This window comes from Trichosurus vulpecula, chromosome 2 (assembly GCF_011100635.1).
Source record: "Trichosurus vulpecula isolate mTriVul1 chromosome 2, mTriVul1.pri, whole genome shotgun sequence".
Classification (NCBI taxonomy): domain Eukaryota; kingdom Metazoa; phylum Chordata; class Mammalia; order Diprotodontia; family Phalangeridae; genus Trichosurus; species Trichosurus vulpecula.
The window spans coordinates 311,619,014-311,632,718 of NC_050574.1; the positions used below are offsets into that span (position 1 = coordinate 311,619,014).

General features: G+C 34.4%; 1 protein-coding gene across 1 annotated transcript in view; it reads right to left on the bottom strand.

The window, feature by feature from the left end:
- Positions 1-7,800: 7,800 nt before the first annotated feature.
- Positions 7,801-13,705, bottom strand: part of MAP3K2 (mitogen-activated protein kinase kinase kinase 2) — a 96,745-nt gene continuing 90,840 nt past the window's right edge. The window contains exons 16-17 of the mRNA XM_036745569.1: positions 12,713-12,890; positions 7,801-9,510 (exon numbers count right to left, since the gene is read on the bottom strand). Coding sequence (XP_036601464.1) covers positions 9,285-9,510; positions 12,713-12,890 — 404 coding nt within the window. The 3' untranslated portion in view covers positions 7,801-9,284. The remainder of the gene's footprint in view (positions 9,511-12,712; positions 12,891-13,705) is intronic.

Sequence of the window (13,705 nt, forward strand, 5' to 3'; positions counted from 1 at the left end):
TTTCAAGAAATGAATTACCTTGGAAGAAAAAGCAATTTTCATTGTGCTAATTCTTTCAGGTCCTCATGCATGATAAACCTAAACAAAGATGGTGTACCATCAATATACAAATTTTCATATAAACAAAGTCATTGGTCACTAACAAAATAAACATGGTTTCTTTTACAATAGATACAAAAAATAAAAAATAATAAAAGCCATTTACCAGCAAGAAAATAAAACAAATACATAGAAATTAAAAATCAAAAGTATTTTTATACATTTTTACAAGCACCATTTTGAATATGTTAAAATCAAAATGTGCATGAAATGTGGAACACACCACACTGTACCAGACCTTTGGTAGGTACTTCACCTAATAAGAGTATACCGGCTCCTTTTAAAACTACAGATTTAGTGACATTCAACAGTGCACTTTATACCTAGGCATGAAAAATTTTACTTGGTACCGCATATTAAAAACATACAGATTTTCCTTAATCACATAAATGTTATCAGATTGGAAATTCAATTTCCGATTATTCTGCCAGTTTCTTAAAACACACAGTATAGAATAAAGCCACATCAAAGCATGATAGGACATTTCTAAACCAATTTGTAGTAATTCAAATACAAAGGACCACGATATATCAATATATCACGTCATAGACCCATTCTGACCTTGCCCAATGTAAAGAAAAACTTGAAATGGGGATGTCCATTTTTGGCAGAAAAAAAGGTAACATTCAAAAGCAACAATGGACAGGCTAGCAGATACAAACATCTAAACATCTTTTCAAGATGGAGTTCATTTTCTAAATTTTTTCATAGTTCTGGGACTTCAAAGGCTGCTTTTAGCTTTTAGTGGACACAGTGTATTTTCTTTATTGAAGTATTTTGTTAATTTAAACTTCACAAAATCCTTAGAAGAGAATTCATTGTTTTTCCTTCCAAGAGTGTTTTAACAGAATTTTAAGTACAATTTGTGTCCAATTTTGGAAATACAAATACATTTTGAATGGTTAAAAACAAAATTAAAAAAATATTTTCTGAACATCAGCCAGCTGAAAATATATTTATCTAGTAAATTATCTCTCAGAAAGCTTTTATATATTTATTCTAACTAAACATAGTACCCTTAAAAAACAATTTCATAAAAATGTATAAATGAAACTGAAATAAGAAATTACTGGGATATATATATATATACACATATTCATACACACGTATACACACATCTCTGATGCATACAGAGTTACACATATACTTTTGGAAATCGTTTTTTAGAATACATCATGGAATTAGAAAGTAATGCTGAACTCCTGAGTTCTTCAACCAAGATAGGACCATACACAAATTACACTTTTTTTAAAAGCAAGAAATCCCACTGAAATCAGCAAAAGCAGTGCAGTTACCAATAGCTACACCTCAAAAGAATTTTAAACATACATACAGACAGTAGTACAATGCACTCATACATGGTTCTCATACGCTCTTATACAATTATTGGTCAGAGTAGTAAATCAGTGTACAAATTAAACATTTCCAAAATGTGCAAAAAAGTCAACATTGATAGAAAAAAAAATCTTTGTACATACATTACAAACTGTGCCCAGCATTCAACTGAGATTAGAAACATTTACAGAGAAAAACATAGATTAAATACATAGAAGTTAATGGTTACATTAAAAAAATGTACATTAGATCAAAGGGTAAATTTACAAGAGTGTATTCATATTTTTGTGACAATTAGAAGTCTACTTTCAAACTTATCTGAGTTTTTTATTTACAGTGATATCTGAACAAGAACCGTGTAACAAATAAGAGATGTCAGACATTAGAAGTGTTTTTTGGTATTAACTGTTTTATAATATAAGAATACAGGACATAAAATTTTAAAACCAAGGTGAATGGAAATGTAAACCTCTCACATACTTTTAAAAACATTAAAGATAACTATATGAAAATGAACAATTCCTATCTTTTTAGATGCTGTATTTGTATTTGAACAAGATATGCAAGGCTTTGGACCACTCTGTCTTACCCTAATATCTTACTCCTCAAAAGCTGACTTTTTTCCTTTTGCTTTCTTCTTTGGGCAGGGGTAGGAATCTTTGGAAAAATGGAACATATCAAGAGCTAGTCAAAATCATCTTATAGAGCCTAATTTTCTAATAAAGTTTAATATTTTGTTACATATTTTCCTCCTACCCTCATATTAAGAATGGCGGTACCATCAATTGTTATTTGCGTTAAAAAAGAATATCTTATAATTATTAATAAAAGTACTTTTTGTCACACTTGTTGGCTGTAGTTGTCTCTCTAGAATTCTAGTATGGGGATATATTCTGCACATGGACTCAAGAGCAGAATCAATTTTTATGTTATGTAAAAAAGGGATTACTTCTTAATTAAGAAATATATTTATTTATGGCACAAGGTCAGTCCATGAAACCTTTTATTCTTCACAGCTTGCCTGAAATGCCCCTCAAATGAAACACAAGTTCACAAATTTTAAGACACTAGAGAGCATTCTTTGAAGTTGAAGCATAATATATTTGAATTATGTCAATGCAATTTTACCTTAAGTGAGCTAATGTTCATCCAAGTAAGTAAACTTCCTTAAATGCTGGAGAGAATCTGCACATCTAAAGTGCAAAGACTGAACATGAAACATCGTCCTCTAAAAGGATGGACTGAGAGAAGTCTCACTAGTACCTACCTGTTTTGTTCCACATAAAAAAAAAAAACTTATTGGTTGGCCTTATAGGTGTGCTAATCATTTATGAAACAACTTGTATGGCTCTGTCTACAGAGGTTATAAAAGCTTTGGTTTAAAGTGACTTTGACAATGCATATCATGAATATAAACCAAGTTACTAGCCATCAGGGACATTACTAGTTTTAATACCTTTGTTTTTCCTAACAAAAATACTATATGGATTTAAATTTAAATGTGCAAATATGGAAAATGTGAACAAATTTGTAAGGAATTTTTAAAAGATTAATGAATAAGTTCTTGAACCCTGTTGCAGATAAAACAGTTCCTTTAAATCTCTTAAGTTAAACCATGACAATTCAACTAGCTCGGAACAGGATTTCATTCTATCATTTCCCTAATCTGCTGATGACATAAGGAAAGTTCCTTATGAACTCCAATGAATAAGCTAATAAACTTGTTTTGGTTGCTTGTTGATGTTTTATTCCAAAGAGTCCACTAATGATGTATAACTTAATCTTTCAATGAAGAGCAAAGACTATTAAAGCTACAGAGCAGCTTATCAATCATCTGATCCAATCCCATTATTTTTCAGATGAAGAAAAAAAGTCCAGAGAGATGAACTGACTTGCAAAGGAACAGTGAGTTAGTGTCAGAGTTGGAACCAATAATACACTTCTCTTAATTCCCAATTTCGTGCGAGAATCCTGTTGTACCATGACATCTTATAGTTCTTCTATCAGACATGTGATTTCACTGGTGGAAGGTTCTCCCAGTGACATTCCTTCTACCAATGTTGATCAGCACCTGCTCAGTGACTTAGCTGCCTTGTGCCACAGATATTTGGTGACTTGCCCAGGATCACACAACAGCATGTGTCTAAATAGCCCTGGCTGAAAATCATCCTCTTGTAGCAATTCAGAATTTGGCAGTTTTCAATACCTTACGTAGTTTTTTTTTTAAACTAGTGCTTTTACAATTATTTATAAGACTTTCCTATGTGAAGACCATTTTACTCATACACCATTAGTATATTTTTTAATGTATTTTTCTAATAGTGATAATGGGTGGTATTGAGTAATTCAGTCTAAAATGCTTTATCATGGAGGCTGACATTCAGATCTCTATCTCCTAATCCTAATTTCCCCTGCGTTACAGACATGTAAGCTGTGTAATTAGTGGCACATGAACAATTATCAGTCAAAGAATATGGAATATAAATGCCTTGTGAGTAGGAAACTTTTCATTCTTTGTACTTGTATTTCCAGCACCTAGTACAATAAATGCCTGGCACAAAACAGGTGCTTAATAAATACTTGGTGATTGATTGATAGGGATCCACTATTCTCAATTTGTATCTCTCTTCTTGATTTTCTAAGTCATACTGTTTAGTCCTGAAACAATTTATATTTCATCTCTTATTTCTTGATCTTTTTGGCATGTCTTTCTAATGATACTGAGGATTGCAGATTGTGTCTGTTACAAAAACTAGCATTCCTTGCTTAGCAATATAGTAAAAAGGGAGAATGAAATGTGGGAAGGGAGGCATTAGGAAGCATGGACAAAGGCCAATTCATATTCTGTGGCCAAATAAACTGCTGTGGCCTTTAATTTTGTAAAACTATTTATTTACACATCTGATTTATTATTTGAATGATCATTGACATAAAGAAAATTAGAACATACAAAAGTACTAACAAAAAGCTAACAATTAAATTTCCTTAATGTTCGCCTGAAATCAAAACTTCAAACTAAAATAAATATATTAGTTCTAGAACTAAGCTGTCCAAACTTTTACATTTTATTATGAAAATAGAGCCTCCCAAAATTAATACTGAGTTTTTTAGTTCCTTCCAAATGTTTAATTTTTAAATGTTAGATGAAATGAGTTTTCGAAAGAATCTTTGGAGAAAAACTAACCAACCTTATTTTTCCAAAAATAAATGTTCTTCATTACTGTATGTATTTAAGCATGGGCTGGGTGAACAACTTCCTTGTCAAATATACCATAGAAGTTTCTTCTATTCAACAAACATTTATCGTATCTATTAGGTAGAAAGCCCTGTGCTACGTGCTGAGGGGGGAATACACAGATCACAGAGATATGGTCCCTGCCCTAGATTTAGGAACTTGTACTAAAAGTAAATTTGGACTGGTTGACCTTTCGGATCTGACAGAGCTCTAGAATTCTATCGCTCTAGTTCCTGACATTAATACTCTCAGTTTCCAACGACTGTACCCAGACTAATTTTTAAGGTTGGATAACTGCCCACAATTTAAAATGTGTTTTGGGGAAAAAAACAATCCTTCTGATAGTAACAAACTGATCACAGCACAGGTTAATTCTGTGCTTTTAGAAAGATATGGCAAAAAGAATAAAACTGATCCTTCCCACACAAAACTGACAGTTAAACGTCCTTAATGACAATTAATTTAATAAAGCAGAACTCTAAGGAACAATGTCTACCATTTGTCTAATGAATCTTGATTTTATTTACCTATAATTATGATTTAGCTATTTTATTTGCATTGGCATTTATTATACAAATTCCTTCCAACCCTGTAACTATGATCCTATGAAATGCATTTTGATCACATCAACAAGATTTAGTAGTGTGAAAGTTGCAAAGTTTAAGAACTGATTAACTCAGACTAGGTGGCACAGTGGATAGAGTGCCAGGCCTGGAGTCTGGAAGACTCATCTTCCTGAGTTCAAATGTGGCCTCAGACACTTAATAGCTGGGTGACCTTGGGCAAGTCACTTAACCCTGTTTGCCTAACTTTCCTCATCTGTAAAATGAACTGGAGAAGGAAATGGCAAACCGCTCCAATCAGTATCTTTGCCAAGAAAACCCCAAATGGGGTCACCAAGAATTGGACATGACTGAAAAATAACTCAACTAATGAAGACTGTAGATAAGACACAACGAATGAGATTTGGAGAGTATTTTCAAATTTCTGAGAGAGGATCTGGCTATACACTGCTTAGACTGTTTAAGGAAATTCCATTGACTACTTGAAAATTTGGTGGTAGAGAGCCAGTACAGAGAAAAAAAAATGAAAATTATCTTCCTTTTATATAGGATTTGTCGTGAAGATGTTAATGAGAATATTTCAGTTGCCCAATTCAATTTATTGTGAAATGTCTGTTTTTGTTGTTTTTCCAATTCTCCATTTGCATTAGTATTTTATAATTTAAGTTATAAATGAAAAGGTTTTAAAAAATGCCTTATGTAGTAGTCTCTCTTTAAAACAAAAATTCAGTAAGTTAAAACTTTACCGAAATTTTGTAAGAGGCCATAATGAAATTATGAGACCTAAATATGCTGCCTTTTAAATATGTTAAAAATATCAGGGTATTATATAGTAATTAATAGTAACTAATATAACCCACATAATTTCCCCTTATTTTGCGACATTCTTATTCAGCACATTATACCTGCAGTAGCCCAGGGCAAAGCCATAACATCAATATTCTCACAGCCTAATTTTATTTATATCTTATGTATATGTGTATACACATGCATACACACATACACACACATACATATACACACACACACACACACATATATATATATATATATATACACACACAAACATATATGTGATATAAATAGGAAGAGCTAGATATCCTGGAAAGCATATGAAAGACTGCAAGTGAACCTTCTCCAGCACCAAACATGTCTGCCATTGCCAAGACAGAATGCATTTTTTAAAGGCACAAAAGCAGCAGTCTAAGTAATTTTTGTTTTCCAGCTGCAGCAAAGAAATATTATAGTATAGAAAAAAGTTGTGCATTTAAAAATAGGATAAAATCAAAGACTAGTTTCTGAAAAAAAAAATCCAAGCTTCAGAGAGTGCAATTTAATTTGCCGCCCCACATCATAATCTAACAAGAAATAATATTAAATTTTGGAGTGCTGTAGTTACACCTGTTATAGGCTCTTCCTTTGAAATTCTTTTTTGGTTCTCTCTCTCTCTCTCTTTTAATGTTCCAGCTATCACTGGGCATTTTTTTTTAAACCAATGGCTCCATTTTTGCTCATTTGCAGCTTGGTTTTTGGTACCTTCAAACCTATTTAAAATCAATAAATTCAGATACGTGTTTTACAGGATACCTATGTAAACTACGTCTATTTTTAAAACAATCTTTACATAAAGCATATTCCCTTCCCTCCCCCACGTATATTCAGCTCTAATAAAAAAAATTTTGCTTATAAAGCAAAGGTCCTTTGCAGCAGTAGGAAAGGAGGGCTTTTGTCTTCTTCCAGATGCTTAATTTTTATAGCTTTTAGCCCAGTACAAGGAGACAGAGAACACAGGGAACACCATTTTGCTTTTTAGTTGTTATTGTTACACAGTCTCCCAGGATTTCTAGTAAAAGTCATTTGTCCCATACTTTGCACTGCTGGTTACCCTGACAGACCAAAAATGAAACAAAGGGAAATCACAATAAAAGGAGACAAAAGAAAAGTTCACTGGTCCATATGCTATGATAGCGCTTGAGTAGAAAATATTGAACTACTCACCAAAGATAAATAGATTATAATAGATCCACACACTTGGAGTTTATGTTTCTGGCACACAGTGTACTAAGCCAACATTCTCTACTCCCTCCCCTCCCCTCGAACTATGAATTCTCAGAATAATTGTCGACATTGAATATTTTGCATTTTCTTTAGCTCCTGCTGGCTGCTTCTGCCTATTCTCTGAACGCAAAAGAAACTTTGGCAATTTACCTGTGCTTTTTTTTTTTTCTGAGAGTAACAAATGCAAACAATCCTGCTGAGTATGCTACACGGGAGTCTTGCATTCATTGTACCTGTATCTGTTAAACTGGTTTCAGAAACAAATTACTTTCAAAGAATCCTTAAAAACACATACCTCATTAGCAGGAATACTACTACTACTACTACATGGACCCCATGTGAATAATCAAATTCAAAACCTTGAGGTGGGAAATACTTTTTCCTTTTCATAGACAGTAAAGAAACACGAACAGCCAAGTTACTGAAATCTTCCTTATTTTTCATTTGCAATGTAGTATACCATGGGGTCTAAAAAAGGTTCATATTCCATTTCATGTTCTTAGGGAGAAACTTCACATCTTCCATCGTTACAAAGACATATACGACCTGGAATTTCTTGGTCCTTTGTGATAAATGGAAAACATTACATTTTATTTTCTTCACATCTGAGGTTGGAAGACAGTATACAAGTTTCTACCAATTCCACTTCAGTTCTGTAGCTGAATTATTAGTGATTCTGATGCAGTGTGCAGCTGGGAAAAAGGGATTTCTATTTTCTGGGACGTTTATCCCTTGCTCTGAAGCAGTGGTAATTGCTATCAGACAATCTCTGCACTGAATTTAAGAATATTTCTTGAAGTTCAGGCATTATCTTTTTGCAGATGATCTTTTACAATGGTTGTTTTCAGATACATAATTGAATACCTCTTGAGAGTATATGCTTTTTCCCCCTCAAGTGTCTTATAGCTCTTTACACGACCACAAAGGCATGATTTTCATTTTCTGCCAAGACAACCAACACCTTCAAAGCATAGGTCCCCCTAGACTGGTATTTAATGCTATACACAAGGGAGTGAGAGCTAAAGAAAGGAAGAAGGAATGCATCTTTTTGATTGTTCTTAGTTCATCTCTATTTTCAATTAACTGGGGACCTTTTCCCCTCAGAGAACAAAAGAAAATACTGAAGTTTTTTTCTTTTACTATTCTTTTTGTCTACTTATTGGATGTCCCCTACAATTTGGTCTGTTTACATCATTTAAGAAAAACATTTTCCTCTTACATTTTGCTTTTAACAGAATTTTTTGCACACTTTCCATATGTTCAAAAATATAGTAGTTTGATTTCATTTTTCACTAGAGGGCTATACCTTAAGCTTTGTCTTCTCCAAAAATATGGATCTATTATAGTGTATTTACCTGTAATTCTGGCTCTCTGAGAGTTAAGTATAAGTAAACACACCTCTTTGAAATTTATATTTTACTTCAAGATGTCTCTTCAGCAAAAGGAGTGGCAGGCAGAAGCTAGGATATGGCAGGGCATACACACTCATGATGAAGTTTATATTATTTAAGTCTATCAGTAATCTAATCTATTCTGGGATCCAACCCCAGGCGTGCGGATCTATTTTAACTACTATTACTAAATAATGAAAATTAGAAGTAATTTTATTTATCATTTTCCATCTCCCCCTCATCAAAAATGTGTCAGGAGAATGAGAAAAGGCTATCTAATCTTTAAGAATTTTACAGTCACTTTCTGTTGTTTTTTTTTTTTAAATAATGATGAATATGTACTAAAGTGCTTTTATCTCTGAGAATCACATCAGTACATTATAAAAAAAAAAGTTTCAAGTCCTGATAGGGGAAAAGTATTCTAAATATAAAAAAGTATTATTTTTAGACAAATTAATGAAACCAAGAATCAAGAAAAATACTTTCCCTCTTTTTTCTTTCCTCTTTTTTCTTTCTCTCTTTATAAAAAGAAAAAAGTGCAGTTAGAGAGAAGGTAAATGCAGTAGATCTGAGCTGGGTAGAGGCACTGACTAGCACTGAGTGCTAGTGGTAATGTGCAAACATGTGCCGTAAGAGTTCATCAGCTGATGGTCTCAATTTGGCCTCTACAAAAATCCGCTTGAGGAAATCTCGACTATGGTCTGAAGCATGAGGTGGCAGCTTTGGATTGGTTGGCTGAGTAGCAATTTTAAATATGGCAGCCATTGCTTCAAACTCAGCCCAAGGTGGTTTCTCAGTTAGCATTTCTACCACAGTACAGCCCACACTCCTAAAAAAAGAGCAAAAATTGATAATTTAGATGGATTACATAGCCCAACAGAACTACAACAAGTTTAAAGTTAAAAACAACAATAATAAATCTGCATGTTAAAACCAATTAGAACTTGATTTGCATTTAGAACATTTTCCCTAAAGCAATATTGTAGGAATGTACATGAGAATTACAACATGCCTTTACATAATAATTAACTGTACTACTTGCTCTAGATGCTATTGATATTTAATTCAATAAACATATATTGAATGCCCACTATGCTAGGTGCTAAGAAAGATATAAAGCTAAGTAAGACATGATCTCTTCCCTTAAGGAGCTTATACATAAGTAAATTGGCATAATAAAAGGGTATGAATATGCATAAAAGATACAAAGTGCTATGAGAAGAAGGGACCACCTTTGGCAGAGGGAGGATCTGGGAAGGCTACATGGAAGACTTAAGATGTAAAAAGGGCCCTAAAGGATGGACAAGATTTCAATAGGTGGAGAAAATTATGTTCTCATTTAGAAATCTTATTTTTAAAATACCAGACTACCTAATCTGTACTAACTATTGTTCTGTCTACTCACAGACTCTCCAAAGTTACTACTGAGCTCTTAATTGCCAAATCTAACATCTTCACCCTTGTTGACCAGTCTTTGATCTTGTCAATCACCCTCTTCTTGATATTTTTTTCTCTCTAGTTTTTTGTGACTGCTCTCTCCTAATTCTGCTCCTACCTATCAGATCTTATCTTCTCTATCTCCTTTGCTGGATCTTCATCTACGCCACATCCACTAACCATGCAAGTCCCCCAAAGCTCTGTCCTAGACTCGTCTTCTCCCTCTATACTATTGCATTTGGTGCTCTCATCATGGTTTGCAGTTACCCATAGTCTCAGCTACCATCTCTATGCAACTGACTCTCATATCTACTTGTCCAGCTTCAACCTCTCTCCTGACCTCCACTTTCGTATCTCCAACTATCTCTTAGACATCTTGAAATGGATGTCCTATATAGATATCTTAAACTCAGTATGTCCAAAAGTGAACTCATTAGCTTCTCCCCCAAACTCTGTCTTCTTCTTAATTTCCCTATTATTGTTTAGGTACCACCATCCTTTCAATTAAGCAGGCTCACAATCTAGGGGTCACACTCAACTCTTTACTCTATTACCTCTCCCCTCACCCCCAATTAGTGGTTAAGTCCTGTCATTTCCACCTTAACAATATCCCTTGTATATACTCACTTCTTTCCTCTATTACTGCTATCATCCTGGTACAGGCTCTCATCACCTCATGCCTTACTACTGAAATAGTCATGTTTAAATAGTCTCCCTGCCTCAAATCTCTCCCCATTCTAGTCTATCTTCACTCAGCTGTCAAATTATCTTCCTAAAAACACAGGCCTGACCATATTTCACCCTCACTCCTAATTCAATAAGCCCCAGTGATTCCCTATTCCCTTCAGGATCAAATATAAAATCCCCTGTATGAATTTCAAAGTCTGTTTAAAATACGGTTCTTCCCTATCTTTCCAGTCTTACACTTTTACTTCCCATTAGATACTGTGCAACCCAGTGACAATGGCCTTGTCCCTCACACAAGAAGATTCATTTTCCAACTCTGAGCACTCTGACTGGCTGCCTCCTATGCCTGGAACACTATCCCTCTTCTTCTCTGCCTCCTGGTTTCTTCCACATGTCAGCAGAAATTGCACATTCTACAAGAAGCCTCTTCTAGTCTCTTTAATTTTAATGACTTCCCTTTGACATTATTCCCAATTTATCATATATCTATATATAATCTTGTTTGAACCATAGTTGTCTGTTTGTCTCTCCCATTAGACTGTAAGCTTCTTGAGAATAGGGCCTGTTCTTTGCCTTTCTCTGTATCCCCAGTACTTAGCACAGTGCCTGGTGCATAGAAGGTGCTTAATGATAGCTGACGAAGAACAAAATGCCCTTCCCTCTGACTCTAAGCCCTTTACAAAATGTGTTCTAGATGTGAAGCAGAGGAAGATAATTTTATGTTGTATCATAGCAGTTGTTGTTGGTCATGGAATTTTTTATCAGAAAAAAGGTAAAGATTCCTTAAAAGCTAAGCTTCAAACCAGTTTATTTCTTAAAATAATTTTAAACATCATGTCTTTTCACTTAATGCATCATGTTATGATGCTATATTATCTAGTAGTGACCACAAATAGTCTTCCATGCAATCAATGCAAATTGCTTAACAGACCTGGGCCTTATTTTCTTCATCTAAATGAGGGGGCCGGACTAGATGCTCTCTCAGGTCCCTTCCTGCTCTAGATCTATGATCAAGAATGGAAGGACAATTAGAAATGGGATTTTAAGAGATTTAGGAGTGTTAGAAATGTCACACTCATTAAGTCAACGGATAAATCCTATCACTAAAAGCAGGAAGCATTTGGCCATGACCAATATGGGAATTTGTTTTGTTTGATTATGCACATTTGTTACAGGGTTTTGCTTTTCTTTTTTTCTTTCTTCTATGAGGACAGAGGAGGTAGAAGGGGGAAAAATAAATGCTTAACTGAAAAATTTATTAAAAATAAAGCCAATTTCCACCAGACTGCAACTTTTCTTTAATATCTTTAAACACAGCTTCATTTCCCAAAGTCAAGGGCAGTTTCTATACACAGATTATAGGCAAGAGATTTTTCAAGTATGGTCAAATTTAGTCATTTTTCTCCCTTTATGTTCTAGGAATCTTATGCCAAGACACCTTGAATAAAAATACCTCCCTAATATGTGAAAAGAGGGGAAGGTGGAGGGAAAGAATATGCATGAGTAGATTATTCATACTTCTAAAGCAGAAAACTCCAATTCTTTAATATACTTTTTAGACATAGGTTCATTTGGCAGATTTATAGAACCATGAAGAATAGTTAAAAAATAACTTTCTAGGAGTTACAGTATCCAAGAGTATCCTACTAAGAAATTTGGGGGGGAGGGGTAAGGGTGGGAGATGGTAATTGGGATTAAGTGACTTGCCCAGGGTCACATAGCTAGTAAGTGTCTAAGGTCACATTTGAACTCAGGTCCTGCTGACTCTAGGGCTGGTGTTCTACCCACTTCGCCACCTAGCTGCCCTAGGACAAAAGAATTTAAACCAGATTTGTTTGTTTGGTTTGTTGGCAGAAAGGTGGAAAAAGACCTAACAACTCATTAAAATGTATTTCATAAAAACCTACCAGATATCTGCTTTTCGGCCATAACCTTCACCACTGATGACTTCAGGACTCATCCAGTATGGTGTGCCTGTGACAGACTTCATTCCTGTACCAGAAAGACAGATTGTCTGAAGTCGCTTACTCGCACCAAAATCCCCCAGCTTCACATTTCCTGCTGAATCTCGAAGAATATTTGCTCCTGTAAAATAAAAAAAAAATCCTTTCAATTGATTAATTTTTATAGGCAGGTCTCTAGTAAACTTACAAGGAACAATATCAATGAGTCATTTTATTTTCTAAAGTTTTATTGTTGCCTCTTATTTTTCACTTTAATTATTTCCCCTTAATTATGGAACCCTTCTCTGTTAACTATAAATGTTATCTATTTCTATTTCTTATTTCCTTTTAATGCCCCACAATCTCCACAATAACATTTAATCAAAGTCAACTGATAAAGAAACTGTATCTTTTGGCATATACTTAATTCCACACTGGTGCTTCTCTACCTGTCTTTGGAGAAGAGGAAGTTGTGTTTTGTTATTATTCTTCTGGGTCCAACACTTTATGCTGACGATGACGTATTATTGAGACTGGGTCTCTCTGCCTTGCCCAGGATGGAAGTACACCACTCATGGATGATCAACTACTGAGCAGCATCGAAACTTTGTCCTGCTCTGTTTCTGACCTAAGCTAGTATGTCCCTCCTTAGGATGCCTGGTGGTCCCTGACTCCTGGTGGTTCACAAACCCAATTCTTCCTCCCTCCTGAACAGAAACAGAATCAAATCTCTTTGATAAATTTAGCCTACTGCATCAGGTATTACAGGCATGTATTACCAAGCCTGGCCCAAGACTGTTCATTATAATATGTTATATTACAATAAAAATTCAAGTGCTTTTTACTGTTATTTTTTATCTTATTACAGTCTTTGCAAATTCTTTTAATGGGACAAAATCATATTTCAATTCTCTTGTTTAAAAAAATACCACCAATAAACTCATAGAATCATAAGAA